The sequence below is a fragment of the Hylobates moloch genome, unplaced genomic scaffold, assembly GCF_009828535.3.
Source record: "Hylobates moloch isolate HMO894 unplaced genomic scaffold, HMol_V3 SCAFFOLD_6, whole genome shotgun sequence".
NCBI classification, from domain to species: domain Eukaryota; kingdom Metazoa; phylum Chordata; class Mammalia; order Primates; family Hylobatidae; genus Hylobates; species Hylobates moloch.
This window is the reverse complement of record NW_026652281.1, coordinates 73,318,992-73,333,329: the sequence shown is the minus strand read 5'-3', so window position 1 is coordinate 73,333,329 and position 14,338 is coordinate 73,318,992. Positions and strand designations below refer to the sequence as shown.

The following is a 14,338-nucleotide window of genomic DNA, read 5'->3' as shown; positions in this document are numbered from 1 at the left end:
AGAGGAGGAGAGTGGGGAACTGATGGGAAATGACAGCAGGACTAAGTCACTGCGGATTTGCTTTATCCTCAGCCAGGTAGAGTTTGTCCCAGAGCTGCACAAAATCATCACCAGCATGATTAAACGGAGTAGACTTCAGAAAAAGCAGTTTGGTCAGATGTAATCAGCCGTGAACTCAGAATCAACTGAGTGACATTGAGTCAGTAAATCTCTGACTGCCTCAGTTGCCCCATATGATAGTTTTGAGGATGGGAACATTGAAAGAGTTGATTTGGAGGGATATCAAGAATGAAAATTCCAACATTTTAGTTCCTTTAAGTTAAATCCAGGCACTATCTTTCCTGCAAGTCTCCTGTTCCTTTCAGATTGCACAGGTGAGAGTGCTCAGATTAGGGCTGGAAGTTGTAAACTATTGCTCCCACACCGACAGTGCCCCCATGTCATCCATGTATTCTGTGCATTTTCCTGTGCTAAACACTCTCCCAAAACATCGCAGGGCCTGATTCTTCCTCTTTGTTCCAATGGCCCTGGGTGACTCAAGTGCCCATTCAATGACCAGGACACAGAGGTTTTAGAGAGATGCTCCATGAGGCCCCAGGTGCGAGCCTGTACCCTGCCGGAGCATGAGGCAAGGGACAGGGCATCGGCTGTGGGGGTAGTGGGGGTAATGGTCAGCCAGGCTTGGTGACTCTACTTGCTCACCAGAGGATCCTACACCTGCCACCTCCGATGGATCCACTGCCTCTGTGCCTGCCTGTACTGCTGATGCTCCAGTGGCTAACTCAGCATCCCAGCCTAGGCCCAATGCCACTGCAGATGGACCTGCCCCCTGAGGACCCAGGAATTCTACCAGTCAGCTGTCCCCAGGAGTGCCCAGAACCTCATTCTTGTCCAGGACCCAGGAGCCCTACCCCCTGGCCTTCCCTCATCAGCCATAAATGATGATTTACTGCTGTTACCATCATCACTGCCTTTAGTGGCCAAGGGCCTTCCAAGGTGCCAGCACTGGAACGAAAGATGCCCTTGGGAGGTGATGACACTCAGGTACACGGGTGCTCAACAGATTGCTTCCTCCTATCCTCAGACAGTCTTTGCATGCACGCAGCCATTGGCACTCCCATTGCATGGAAGGAAACCAGCCCAGGGTCACACAGCTGATCAGCAGCAACACAGCTGGTCTCAAATCTAAGGTGTCTGGCCATGCCTCCATGAGGGACTGGCCTGCAAGGGAGGTTGATCCTGGCTTTGGGGAGCCTTTCCTGGGCTGCACGAATAACCCCCACTGTTTGAGGCCCCAAACTCTGCTCACATCTTCCTTTCCCTGTCTCTGCTTGGGCTATGATCACGGTGACTCTAGCAACCCTTCATGGACATTATAGTACTCTCTGCCATTCACTTTTGGTCTAATCTGACTTCAACCCCCACTCACTTGGTCTCTCCTCTTACAACCAACACAACCGAAATCTAGGGCTTTTGTTTGTTTGTTTGTTTGTTTGTTTTTGAGACAGAGTCTCATTCCATTCTGTTACCCAGGCTGGAGTGCAATGGTGCGATCTTGGCTTACTGCAACCTCCACCTCCCGGGTTCAAGGGATTGTCCTGCCTCAGCCTCCTGAGTAGCTGGGATTACAGGTGCGTACCACCACACCCGGCTAATTTTTGTATTTTTAGTAGAGACGGGGTTTCACCATGTTGGTCAGGCTGGTCTCGAACTCCTGACCTCATGATCCGCCTGCCTCAGCCGCCCAAAGTGCTGGGATCACAGGCGTGAGCCACCACGCCCAGCCAAATCTAGGGCTGCAGCATGGCAGCAGCATACAAATAGAATTGAATTCCATAGTTTTGTTATCCCTGTTTTTTGTTTGTTTGTTTGTTGTTGTTGCTGTTTTTGAGACAGAGTCTCACTCTGTCACCTAAGCTGGAGTGCAGTGGTGCGATCTCGGCTCACTGCAACCCCTGCCTCCCAGGTTCAAACTATTCTCCTGCCTCAGCCTCCCGAGTAGCTGGGACTACAGGCGCCCACCACCACACCCGGCTAATTTTTGTATTTTATTAGAGACAGGGTTTCACCATATTGGCCAGGCTGGTCTGGAACTCCTGACCTTGTGATCCGCCCACCTCGGCCTCCCAAAGTGCTGGGATTACAGGTGTGAGCCACCATACCCAGCCCCTGTTTTGTTTTTGTTTTGCTTGTTTCTTAGGGTTGTTTTTCTATTTATGGTAAAGGCATTGGCTTTCCATTTGTAGCATCAATAGAATATTTCCTGTTTACAATAACCTTATGTCATAGTAAATGGTAAAGGGATTTAAAGCAGTGGTTTTCAGCTGCCAGAGGCCTGAGTGAGTTTGGGCACACTCTGTGTGATCGGGCAGAAGAAGGCCTTTGGGAAGTTTAGCTGAGGACTGGGCCAGGAAAGGTGATGGACAGTGGGGATCTGTCCTAGTCACCAGGCCCCTGGGTCCTGCCCACCTGCTTGGCGCTCCCCACCCATCACTCATGATGCTGCCAAGCCCTCTGGGTATTGTGGCCAAATACCCTAGGAGAGAAGCTGATGAACTTTGTTTCTTGAAATGCACAGATTCCTTGGACATCCCTGGGAGGGCAATCATGAAAGTCAACTTGGTTTTCTCCCCCTCATTTGGGTTCAGAATTTAAAGTCCACATGCACAGGCAGTAAGATGATATAGATAAGTGACATCATCACTCTGTTTCGGATGTTAAAATGTTTAGGGGGGTTAGGGGTGATTTGAGATCACACAACCTTGTGCCACAAAGTGGAATTCCCAGGCCAGAGGGAAACATTTTATTGCCATGTTATGATTTTATCATTGAGTTTAAAGGCAATCTTGGTTCATTTTGGATACTTTCTTATGTTTATATCTTATAAGGGCACTTTGAATTTCCAAGCAAATAATAATTTTGAATTAGCTTTTAATCATTGACTTCTAGCACAGTCATATGATCAGAAACATGCTGTGTGATTTGATTGCTCTAAAATACATTGAGATTTGCTGGAACAAAATAAGGCAGGTTAATTTTTGTAAATGTACGCTGCATGCTTAAAATGAATGTATCTACAACATTTGTTCCTGAGATACAGGTTGATGGACGGATGGCTACAAGGATTCGATGGAGATGGTTTACTATTGGGACCTTCCTCATCCCGCTGATGTTTTGTTGCTTAGGGTATGAATGGCTGAGCGGGGGCTGTAAAACCTCGCACTCTGCTTTGGTATGAGGTTCTTCCTGCCGTCCTGCCATCATTTGTTTTTTATGTTTTGTCGCCAAGAGTGACCTTGAGGAACCCTGGGAGCTCAGGAAGGAAGGAGCGCCCAGAAGCAGGGACAGGGAGCTGGTTGGGGAGGACCAGAAATCAGGTTTGTGAAGGTTCCAGAGAGGACCTGTCCTTGGGAGGAGTGTGGGGGGCTGAGATGGGGGAGGGGGCACTGGAATGACGCTACGTGGAATGTCCATTGTGAGGCACCACCGGGGTCACGGATTGGTGGAGAGGGAGTATAAAGCCCCAGGGTTGCTAAGGGAGGGCCCAGACCGAAGAAGGTTTGCTGGAAAGCAGATCCCTGGTCTCCGTCTGATTGCTTCTAAGCCTCACGCTCCCTTGCCCCGCGCGTCCTGTTGCTTCCCTGATTGACCTTCTCCCTGACCTGTAGCTAAACCTTCCACCAGCGCATCAGAACTTAATTTGAACCGGATCCTTTCCCAGACCCCTTTATTCTCCTCCTCCTCCTCCTCCTCCAGGTGCCCAACAGCCCCCTTCTCCTCCTTTCCCTTCCCTTCCCTCCCCTCCCCTCCCCCTTCCCCTCCCCCTCCCCAACTCAGATCCGGGACCCCATCCCCGTCCCCTTCCCTCCGTCCACCCTAAGCCACCCCACCTCTGTCCTGGCCGCCTCAGGGCGCCCTGAGAGGACCAGGACATGCGGGTGCAGTGGCTGCACTTTTGGCTCCTCCTGCTGGGATTTATCAGCTATCAGTCCACCTATGTGAGTAGACGCTGGACCCGCAGGGTTTCTTCCTTGTTACTGGGCTGTGTCACGCGGCATGAAATTACACAGCTCAGGCCTGTAATCCCAGCACTTTAGGGGGCCGAGGTGGGCAGATCACTTGAGTCCAGGAGTTGAAGACTAGCCAGGGCATCATAGCGAAACCCCATCTCTACAAAAAATTCCAAAAAAGATTAGTCGGGCCTGGTGGTGCGTACCTGTTATCCCAGTTACTGGAGAGGCTGAGGTGGGAGGGTGTAAGTTTACTAACTCTGGAAAGTACGTACACCAGCATAACCCAACCCCCTTTCAAGATCTACATTATTTTATTTTTATTATTATTTTTTTGAGACAGAGTTTCTCCCTTGTTGCCCAGGCTGGAGTACAATGGGGCAATATCAGCTCATCGCAACCTCTGCTTCCCAGGTTCGAGCGATTCTCCTGCCTCAGCCTCCCGAGCAGCTGGGATTACAGACATGTGCCACCACGCCCAGCTAATTTTGTATTTTTAGTAGAGATACAGTTTCTCCATGTTGGTCAGGCTGGTTTTGAACTCCCGACCTCAGGTGATCTGCCCACCTCGGCCTCCCAAAGTGTTGGGATTACAGGCATAAACCACCGTGCCCAGCCAAGATCTACACTATTATGTCACCCCAGAAAGTGAACTCTCAGTCTTCCCAGCCAATCTCTTTCTTATCATAGGTTAGCTTGCTTATTCTGGAATTTCGCGTATACAGATGCATGCCATGCCATAGGTACTCTATTGTGTCTGCCTTATTCTGCTCAACACCATGTTTCTGAAATCATTCCCATTGTTGTATGGTTCTCTAACTCCATCATTTCCATTTCAGACTCAGCATATGCTGAGTTCAACCTGTTGAAGGGCTATCTCTGTTTAATTCACCATCTTGAAAGAAACATTTAAAATTGAGAGTCTTTGCACGCAGCAATTGGCACTCCCATTGTATGGAAGGAAACCAGCCCAGGGTCACACAGCTGGTCAGCAGCAACACAGCTGGTCTCAAATCTAAGGTGCCTGGCCATGCCTCCATGAGGGACTGGCCTGCAAGGGAGGTTGATCCTGGCTTTGGGGAGACTTTCCTGGGCTGCACGAATAACCCCCACTGTTTGAGGCCCCAAACTCTGCTCACAAACTTCTTCCTTTCCCTGTCTCTGCTTGGGCTGTGATCACGGTGACTCTAGCAACCCTTCATGGACATTATAGTACTCTCTGCCATTCATTTTTGGTTTAATCTGACTTCAACCCCCACTTACTTTGTCTCTCCTTTTACAAGTAACACAACCGAAATCTAGGGCTTTTTTTTTGTTGTTTGTTTGTTTTTGAGACAGAGTCTCATTCCATTCTGTTACCCAGGATGGAGTGCAATGGTGCGATCTTGGCTTACTGCAACCTCCACCTCCCGGGTTCAAGGGATTGTCCTGCCTCAGCCTCCTGAGTAGCTGGGATTACAGGTGCATACCACCACAAGCGGCTAATTTTTGTATTTTTAGTAGAGACAGGGTTTCACCATGTTGGTCAGGCTGGTCTCGAACTCCTGACCTCATGATCTGCCTGCCTCAGCCTCCCAAAGTGCTGGGATTACAGGCGTGAGCCACCACACCCAGCCAAATCTAGGGCTGCAGCATGGCAGCAGCATACAAATAGAATTGAATTCCATAGTTTTGTTATCCCTGTTGTTTGTTTGTTTGTTGTTGTTGCTGTTTTTGAGACAGAGTCTCACTCTGTCGCCTAAGGTGGAGTGCAGTGGTGCGATCTTGGCTCACTGCAACCCCTGCCTTCCAGGTTCAAACTATTCTCCTGCCTCAGCTTCCCAAGTAGCTAGGACTACAGGCGCCCACCACCACACCTGATTAATTTTTGTATTTTATTAAAGACAGGGTTTCACCATATTGGCCAGGCTGGTCTGGAACTCCTGACCTTGTGATCCACCCACCTCGGCCTCCCAAAGTGCTGGGATTACAGGCGTGAGCCACCACACCCAGCCCCTGTTTTGTTTTTGTTTTGCTTGTTTCTTAGGGTTGTTTTTCTATTTATGGTAAAGGCATTGGCTTTCCATTTGTAGCATCAATAGAATATTTCCTGTTTACAATAACCTTATGTCATAGTAAATGGTAAAGGGATTTAAAGCAGTGGTTTTCAGCTGCCAGAGGCCTGAGTGAGTTTGGGCACACTCTGTGTGATCGGGCAGAAGAAGGCCTTTGGGAAGTTTAGCTGAGGACTGGGCCAGGAAAGGTGATGGACAGTGGGGGTCTGTCCTGGTCACCAGGCCCCTGGGTCCTGCCCACCTGCTTGGCACTCCCCACCCATCACTCATGATGCTGCCAAGCCCTCTGGGTATTGTGGCCAAATACCCTAGGAGAGAAGCTGATGAACTTTGTTTCTTGAAATGCACAGATTCCTTGGACATCCCTGAGAGGTCAATCATGAAAGTCAACTTGGTTTTCTCCCCCTCATTTGGGTTCAGAATTTAAAGTCCACATGCACAGGCAGTAAGATGATACAGATAAGTGACATCATCACTCTGTTTCGGAGGTTAAAATGTCTAAGTGGGTTAGGGGTGATTTGAGATCACACAACCTTGTGCCACAAAGTGGAATTCCCAGGCCAGAGGGAGACATTTTATTGCCATGTTATGATCTTATCATTGAGTTTAAAGGCAATCTTGTTTCATTTTGGATTCTTTCTTATGTTTATATCTTATAAGGGCACTTTGAATTTCCAAGCAAATAATAATTTTGAGTTAGCTTTTAATCATTGACTTCTAGCACAGTTATATGATCAGAAACATGTTGTGTGATTTGATTGCTCTAAAATATATTGAGATTTGCTGGAACAAAATAAGTCACGTTAACTTTTGTAAATGTACCGTGCATCCTTAAAATGAATGTATCTACAACATTTGTTCCTGAGATACAGGTTGATGGACGGATGGCTACAAGGACGTGATGGAGATGGTTTACTATTGGGACCTTCCACATCCCGCTGATGTTTTGTTGCTTAGGATATGAACAGCTGAGCAGGGGCTGTAAAACCTCGCACTCTGCTTGGGTATGAGGTTCTTCCTGCCGTCCTGCCATCATTTGTTTTTTAGGTTTTGTCGCCAAGAGTGACCTTGAGGAACCCTGGGAGCTCAGGAAGGAAGGAGCGCCCAGAAGCAGGGACAGGGAGCTGGTTGGGGAGGACAAGAAATCAGGTTTGTGAAGGTTCCAGAGAGGACCTGTCCTTGGGAGGAGCGTGGGGGGCTGAGATGGGGGAGGGGGCATTGGAATGACACCAGGTGGAAGCACTGTGAGCTCACAGGTGGTCCACTGTGAGGCACCACCGGGGTCACCGATTGGTGGAGAGGGAGTATAAAGCCCCAGGTTTGCTAAGATAGGGCCCAGACTGAAGAAGGTTTGCTGGAAAGCAGATCACTGGTCTCCATCTAATTGCTCCTAAGCCTCACGCTCCCTTGCCCCTCGCGTACTGTTGCTTCCCTGATTGACCTTCTCCCTGACCTGTAGCTAAACCTTCTACCAGCGCTTCAGAACTTAATTTGAATCGGATCCTTTCCCAGACCCCTTTCTTATTCTCCTCCTCCTCCTCCCCCTCCAAGTGCCCAACAGCCCCCTTCTCCTCCTTTCCCTTCCCTTCCCTCCCCTCCCCTCCCCCTTCCCTCCCCTTCTCTTCCCCCTCCCCAACTCAGATCCGGGCCTCCGTCCCCATCCCCTTCCCTCCCCCTGCCCTAAGCCACCCCCACCTCTGTCCTGGCTGCCTCAGGGCACCCTGAGAGGACCAGGACATGCGGGTGCAGTGGCTGTTCTTCTGGCTCCTCCCGCTGGGATTTATCAGCCATCAGTCCACCCATGTGAGTAGACGCTGGACCTGCGGGGTTTCTTCCTTGTTACTGGGCTGTGTCACGCGGCATGAAATTACACAGCTCGGGCCTGTAATCCCAGCAGTTTAGGGGGCCAAGGTGGGCAGATCAGTTGAGTCCAGGAGTTGAAGACTAGCCAGGGCATCATAGTGAAACCCCATCTCCACAAAAAATTCCAAAAAAGATTAGTCGGGCCTGGTGGTGCATACCTGTTATCTCAGTTACTGGAGAGGCTGAGGTGGGAGGATCGCTTGGGCCCAGGAGCTGGAAGTTGCAGTGAGCCGAGATGGCCCCGCTGCACTCTTGTCTGAAACAAACAAAATGGACCAAAACAAAGTGAAATGTCATTTGATTTGTGTCACCTGGTTTGATGAATTTTTTTTTTTTTTTTTTTTTATTAAGACGAAGTCTCACTCTGTCACCCAGGCTGGAGTGCAGTGGCAAGATCTGGGCTCACTACAACCTCTGCTTCTGGGGTTCAAGCAATTGTCCTGCCTCAGCCTCCTGAGTAGCTGGGATTACAAGCGCAGACCACCATGCTTGGCTAATTTTTGTATTTTTAGTAGAGACGGGGTTTCACCGTGTTCGCCAGGATAGTCTCCATCTCTTGATCTCGTGATCCGCCTGCCTCAGCCTCCCAAAGTGCTGGGATTACAGGCGTGACCCACTGTGCGCGGCCAAAATATATAACCTTAAGTGTAAGTTTACTAACTTTGGAAAGTACGTACACCAGCATAACCCAACCCCCTTTCAAGATCTACGTAATTTTATTTTTATTACTTTTTTTTGAGACAGAGTTTCTCCCTTGTTGCCCAGGCTGGAGTGCAATGGCACAACATCAGCTCACCGCAACCTCTGCTTCCCAGGTTCAAGTGATTCTCCTGCCTCAGCCTCCTGAGTAGCTGGGATTACAGACATGTGCAACCATGCCCAGCTAATTTTGTATTTTTAGTAGAGATAGGGTTTCTCCATGTTGGTCAGTCTGGTTTTGAACTCCCAACCTCAGGTGATCTGCCCGCCTCGGCCTCCCAAAGGGTTGGGATTACAGGTGTAAACCACCGTGCCCAGCCAAGATCTACACTATTATGTCACCCCAGAAAGTGAACTCTCACTCTTCCCAGCCAGTCTCTTTCTTACAATAGGTTAGGTTGCTTATTCTGGAATTTCACTTATACAGATGCATGCCATGCCATAGGTACTCTTCTGTGTCTCTGCCTTATTCTGCTCAACACCAGGTTTCTGAAATCATTACCATTGTTGTATGGTTCTCTAACTCCATCATTTCCATTTCAGACTCAGCATATGCTGAGTTCAACCTGTTGAAGGGCTATCTCTGTTTAATTCACCATCTTGAAAGAAACATTTAAAATTGAGATGTTTTCAAGAATATACAGTTAAATCCTGAGGAATCGATGTAGAAATGGTATCACAAGCTGTCTGAACTTACTCAGGGGAAGTCTTTGTCTTCACTCACATAAGAGTCTAATGGAATTAATATCAACAATCTTAGAGAAATCCCACACTATTCATGCCATTTTCATGATCTCCACCTTGGTAATTTTTTTTTTTTTTTTTTTTTTGAGACAGAGTTCTGCTCAGTCGCCCAGGCTGGATTGCAGTGGTGCAATCTCGGCTCACTGCAACCTCCAGCTCCTGGGCTCAAGCCATTCTCCTGCCTCAGCCTCCCAAGTAGCTGAGATTACAGGTCTCTGCCACCATGCCCAACTAATTTTTGTATTTTTACTAGAGATGAGGTTTCACCATGTTGGCCAGGCTGGTCTTGAACTCCTGACAGGCAATCTGCCTGCCTCGGCCTCCCAAAGTGCTAGGATTACAGGTGTGAGCCACTGTGCCCAGCCGTTTTTTTGTTTTTGTTTGTTGTTTGTTTTTGAGATGGGGTCTCACTCTGTCACCCAGGCTGGAGGGCAGTGGCATGCTCTCGGCTCACTGCAATCTTTGCCTCTCAGGTTCAAGTGATTCTCCTGCCTCAGCCTGAGTAGCTGGAAGTACAGGCACCTGACAGTGCACTCAGCAAATTTTTGTATTTTTTGTGGAGATGGGGTTTTGCCATGTTGGCCAGGGTGGTCTCAAACTCCTGACCTCAGGTAGTCTGCCCGCCTCAGCCTCCCAAAGTGCTGGGATTGCAGGCATGAGCCACTGTACCTGGCCAAAATCTCATAATGTTTTAAGAAAGTTTACAAATTTGTGTTGAACTGCATTCAAAACTGTCCTGGGCCACATGCAGCCCGTCACTCATGGGTAAGACAAGCTAAGTATAAAGTAATTATCTTATCTTTTCTTTTCTTTTTGTTTTGAGACAAAGTCTTGCTCTGTCACCCAGGCTAGATTGCAGTGGCATGATCTCAGCTCACTGCAACCTCCGCCTCCCGGATTCAAGCAATTCTCCTGCCTCAGCCTACTGAGTAACTGGGATTACAGGCGCCTGCCATCGCGCTCGGCTAATTTTTGTATTTTTAGTAGAGACGGGGTTTCACCATCTTGGCCAGGCTGGTCTCGAACTCCTGACCTCATGATCCACCTGCCTTGGCCTCCCAAAGTGCTGGGAATACAGGTGTGAGCCACTGCACCTGGCCAGTAGTTATCTTTACTTTAAAGTTATTTACTTGTTTTTTAAACTGATGTATAACGTTGGATGCATTTATTAAATATCACACGATAAAAGAATCCCTCTAAATAATACTTCTCTCTTGGATTATGTGAATCTTTGTCATTTAAAGCTCAGCATAAGTAAAAAAAAAATACAATGAAGAGGTGACTTCATTCACAAATAAGTATCAAATTTTAGTGCTTAAAAATTAACAAGGTGAGCCGGGCACGGTGGCTCACACCTGTAATCCCAGCACTTTGGGAAGCCGAGGTGGGTGGATCACGAGATCAGGAGATTGAGACCATCCTAGCTAACACGGTGAAACCCATCTCTACTAAAAATACCAAAAATTAGCAGGGCATGGTGGCACGCGCCTATAGTTCCAGCTACTCGGGAGGCTGAGGCAGAAGAGTCACTTGAACCTGGGAGGCAGAGGTTGCAGTGAGCCGATATCGCACCACTGCACTTCAGCTTGGGTGACAGAGTGAGACTCCGTCTCAAAAAAAAAAAAAAAAAATACCAAGGCGATGAAAAATTAAAAAAAATTAAAAAAAATTACCAAGATCATGAAAATGGCATGAATAGTGTGGGATTTCTCTAAGATTTTGATATTAATTCCATTAGACTCTTATGTGAGTGAAGACAAAGACTTCCCCTGAGTAAGTTCAGACAGCTTGTGATACCATTTCTACATCGATTCCTCAGGATTTAACTATATATTCTTGAAAACATCTCAATTTTAAATGTTTCTTTCAAGAACGTGAATTAAACAGAGATAGCCCTTCAACAGGTTGAACTCAGCATATGCTGAGTCTGAAATGGAAATGATGGAGTTAGAGAACCATACAACAATGGTAATGATTTCAGAAACCTGGTGTTGAGCAGAATAAGGCAGACACAAAAGAGTACCTATGGCATGGCATGCATCTGTGTACGTGAAATTCCAGAATAAGCAAGTTCACCTATGATAAGAAAGAGACTGGCTGGGAAGAGTGAGAGTTCACTCTCTGGGGTGACATAATAGTGTAGATCTTGGCTGGGCACGGTGGTTTACACCTGTAATCCCAACCCTTTGGGAGGCTGAGGGGGGCAGATCACCTGAGGTCGGGAGTTCAAAACCAGACTGACCAACATGGAGAAACCGTATCTCTACTAAAAATACAAAATTAGCTGGGCGTGATGGCACATGTCTGTAATCCCAGCTACTTGGGAGGCTGAGGCAGGAGAATCACTTGAACCTGGGAAGCAGAGGTTGCAGTGAGCTGATGTTGTGCCATTGCACTCCAGCCTGGGCAACAAGGGAGAAACTCTGTCTCAAAAAAAAATAATAAAAATAAAATAACGTAGATCTTGAAAGGGGGTTGGGTTATGCTGGTGTACGTACTTTCCAAAGTTAGTAAACTTACTCTTAAGGTTATACATTTTGGCCGCACACAGTGGCTCAAGCCTGTAATCCCAGCACTTTGGGAGGCTGAGGCAGGCGGATCACGAGATCAAGAGATGGAGACTATCCTGGCGAACATGGTGAAACCCCGTCTCTACTAAAAATACAAAAATTAGCCAGGCGTGGTGGTCTGCACTTGTAATCCCAGCTACTCAGGAGGCTGAGGCAGGACAATTGCTTGAACCCCAGAAGCAGAGGTTGTAGTGAGCCCAGATCTTGCCACTGCACTCCAGCCTGGGCGACAGAGTGAGACTCTGTCTAAAAAAAAAAAAAAAAAATTCATCAAACCAGGTGACACAAATCAAATGACATTTCACTTTGTTTTGGTCCATGTTGTTTGTTTCAGACAAGAGTGCAGCGGGGCCATCTCGGCTCACTGCAACTTCCAGCTCCTGGGCCCAAGCGATCCTCCCACCTCAGCCTCTCCAGTAACTGAGATAACAGGTATGCACCACCAGGCCCGACTAATCTTTTTTGGAATTTTTTGTGGAGATGGGGTTTCACTATGATGCCCTGGCTAGTCTTCAACTCCTGGACTCAACTGATCTGCCCACCTTGGCCCCCTAAAGCGCTGGGATTACAGGCCTGAGCTGTGTAATTTCATGCCGCGTGACACAGCCCAGTAACAAGGAAGAAACCCCGCGGGTCCAGCGTCTACTCACATGGATGGACTGATGGCTGATAAATCCCAGCGGGAGGAGCCAAAAGAGCAGCCACTGCACCCGCATGTCCTGGTCTTCTCAGGGTGCCCTGAGGTGGCCAGGACAGAGGTGGGGGTGCCTTAGGGCAGGGGGAGGGAAGGGGATGGAGACGGTGCCCGGATCTGAGTTGGGGAGGGGGAGGAGAAGGGGAGGGAAGGGGGAGGGGAGGGGAGGGAAGGGAAGGGAAAGGAGAAGGGGGCTGTTGGGCACTTGGAGGAGGAGGAGAATAAGAAAGGGGTCTGGGAAAGGATCCGGTTCAAATTAAGTTCTGAAGCGCTGGTAGAAGGTTTAGCTACAGGTCACAGAGAAGGTCAATCAGGGAAGCAACAGGACGCGAGGGGCAAGGGAGCGTGAGGCTTAGGAGCAATTAGATGGAGACCAGGGATCTGCTTTCCAGCAAACCTTCTTCGGTCTGGGCCCTAGCTTAGCAACCCTGGGGCTTTATACTCCCTCTCCACCAATCGGTGACCCCGGTGGTGCCTCACAGTGGACCACCTGTGAGCTCACAGTGCTTCCACCTGGTGTCATTTCAATGCCCCCTCCCCCATCTCAGCCCCCCCCACACCTCCCAAGGACAGGTCCTCTCTGGAACCTTCACAAACCTGATTTCTTGTCCTCCCCAACCAGCTCCCTGTCCCTGCTTCTGGGCGCTCCTTCCTTCCTGAGCTCCCAGGGTTCCTCAAGGTCACTCTTGGCGACAAAACCTAAAAAACAAATGATGGCAGGACGGCAGGAAGAACCTCATACCCAAGCAGAGTGCGAGGTTTTACAGCCCCCGCTCAGCCGTTCATATCCTAAGCAACAAAACATCAGCGGGATGTGGAAGGTCCCAATAGTAAACCATCTCCATCACATCCTTGTAGCCATCCGTCCATCAACCTGTATCTCAGGAACAAATGTTGTAGATACATTCATTTTAAGCATGCACGGTACATTTACAAAAGTTAACGTGACTTATTTTGTTCCAGCAAATCTCAATATATTTTAGAGCAATCAAATCACACAACATGTTTCTGATCATATAACTGTGCTAGAAGTCAATGATTAAAAGCTAACTCAAAATTATTATTTGCTTGGAAATTCAAAGTGCCCTCATAAGATATAAACATAAGACAGAATCCAAAATGAAACAAGATTGCCTTTAAACTCAATGATAAGATCATAACACGGCAATAAAATGTCTCCCTCTGGCCTGGGAATTCCACTTTGTGGCACAAGGTTGTGTGATCTCAAATCACCCCTAACCCACTTAGACATTTTAACATCCGAAACAGAGTGATGATGTCACTTATCTATATCATCTTACTGCCTGTGCATGTGGACTCTAAATTCTGAAACCAAATGAGGGGGAGAAAACCAAGTTGACTTTCATGATTGACCTCCCAGGGATGTCCAAGGAATCTGTGCATTTCAAGAAACAAAGTTCATCAGCTTTTCTCCTAGGGTATTTGGCCACAATACCCAGAGGGCTTGGCAGCATCATGAGTGATGGGTGGGGAGTGCCAAGCAGGTGGGCAGGACCCAGGGGCCTGGTGACCAGGACAGACCCCCACTGTCCATCACCTTTCCTGGCCCAGTCCTCAGCTAAACTTCCCAAAGGCCTTCTTCTGCCCGATCACACAGAGTGTGCCCAAACTCACTCAGGCCTCTGGCAGCTGAAAACCACTGCTTTAAATCCTTTTACCATTTACTATGACATAAGGTTATTG

At 48.2% G+C, this 14,338-nt stretch overlaps 1 protein-coding gene across 2 annotated transcripts in view; it reads right to left on the bottom strand.

The window, feature by feature from the left end:
* Positions 1-14,279, bottom strand: part of NPIPB4 (nuclear pore complex interacting protein family member B4) — a 25,436-nt gene extending 11,157 nt beyond the window's left edge. The window contains exon 1 of one of the 2 annotated variants that reach the window (XM_058440801.1): positions 12,591-14,279. In XM_058440801.1, coding sequence (XP_058296784.1) covers positions 12,591-12,656 — 66 coding nt within the window. In that variant the 5' untranslated portion in view covers positions 12,657-14,279. The remainder of the gene's footprint in view (positions 1-12,590) is intronic. The other variant, XM_058440802.1, reaches the window with a different exon arrangement.
* Positions 14,280-14,338: the final 59 nt, after the last annotated feature.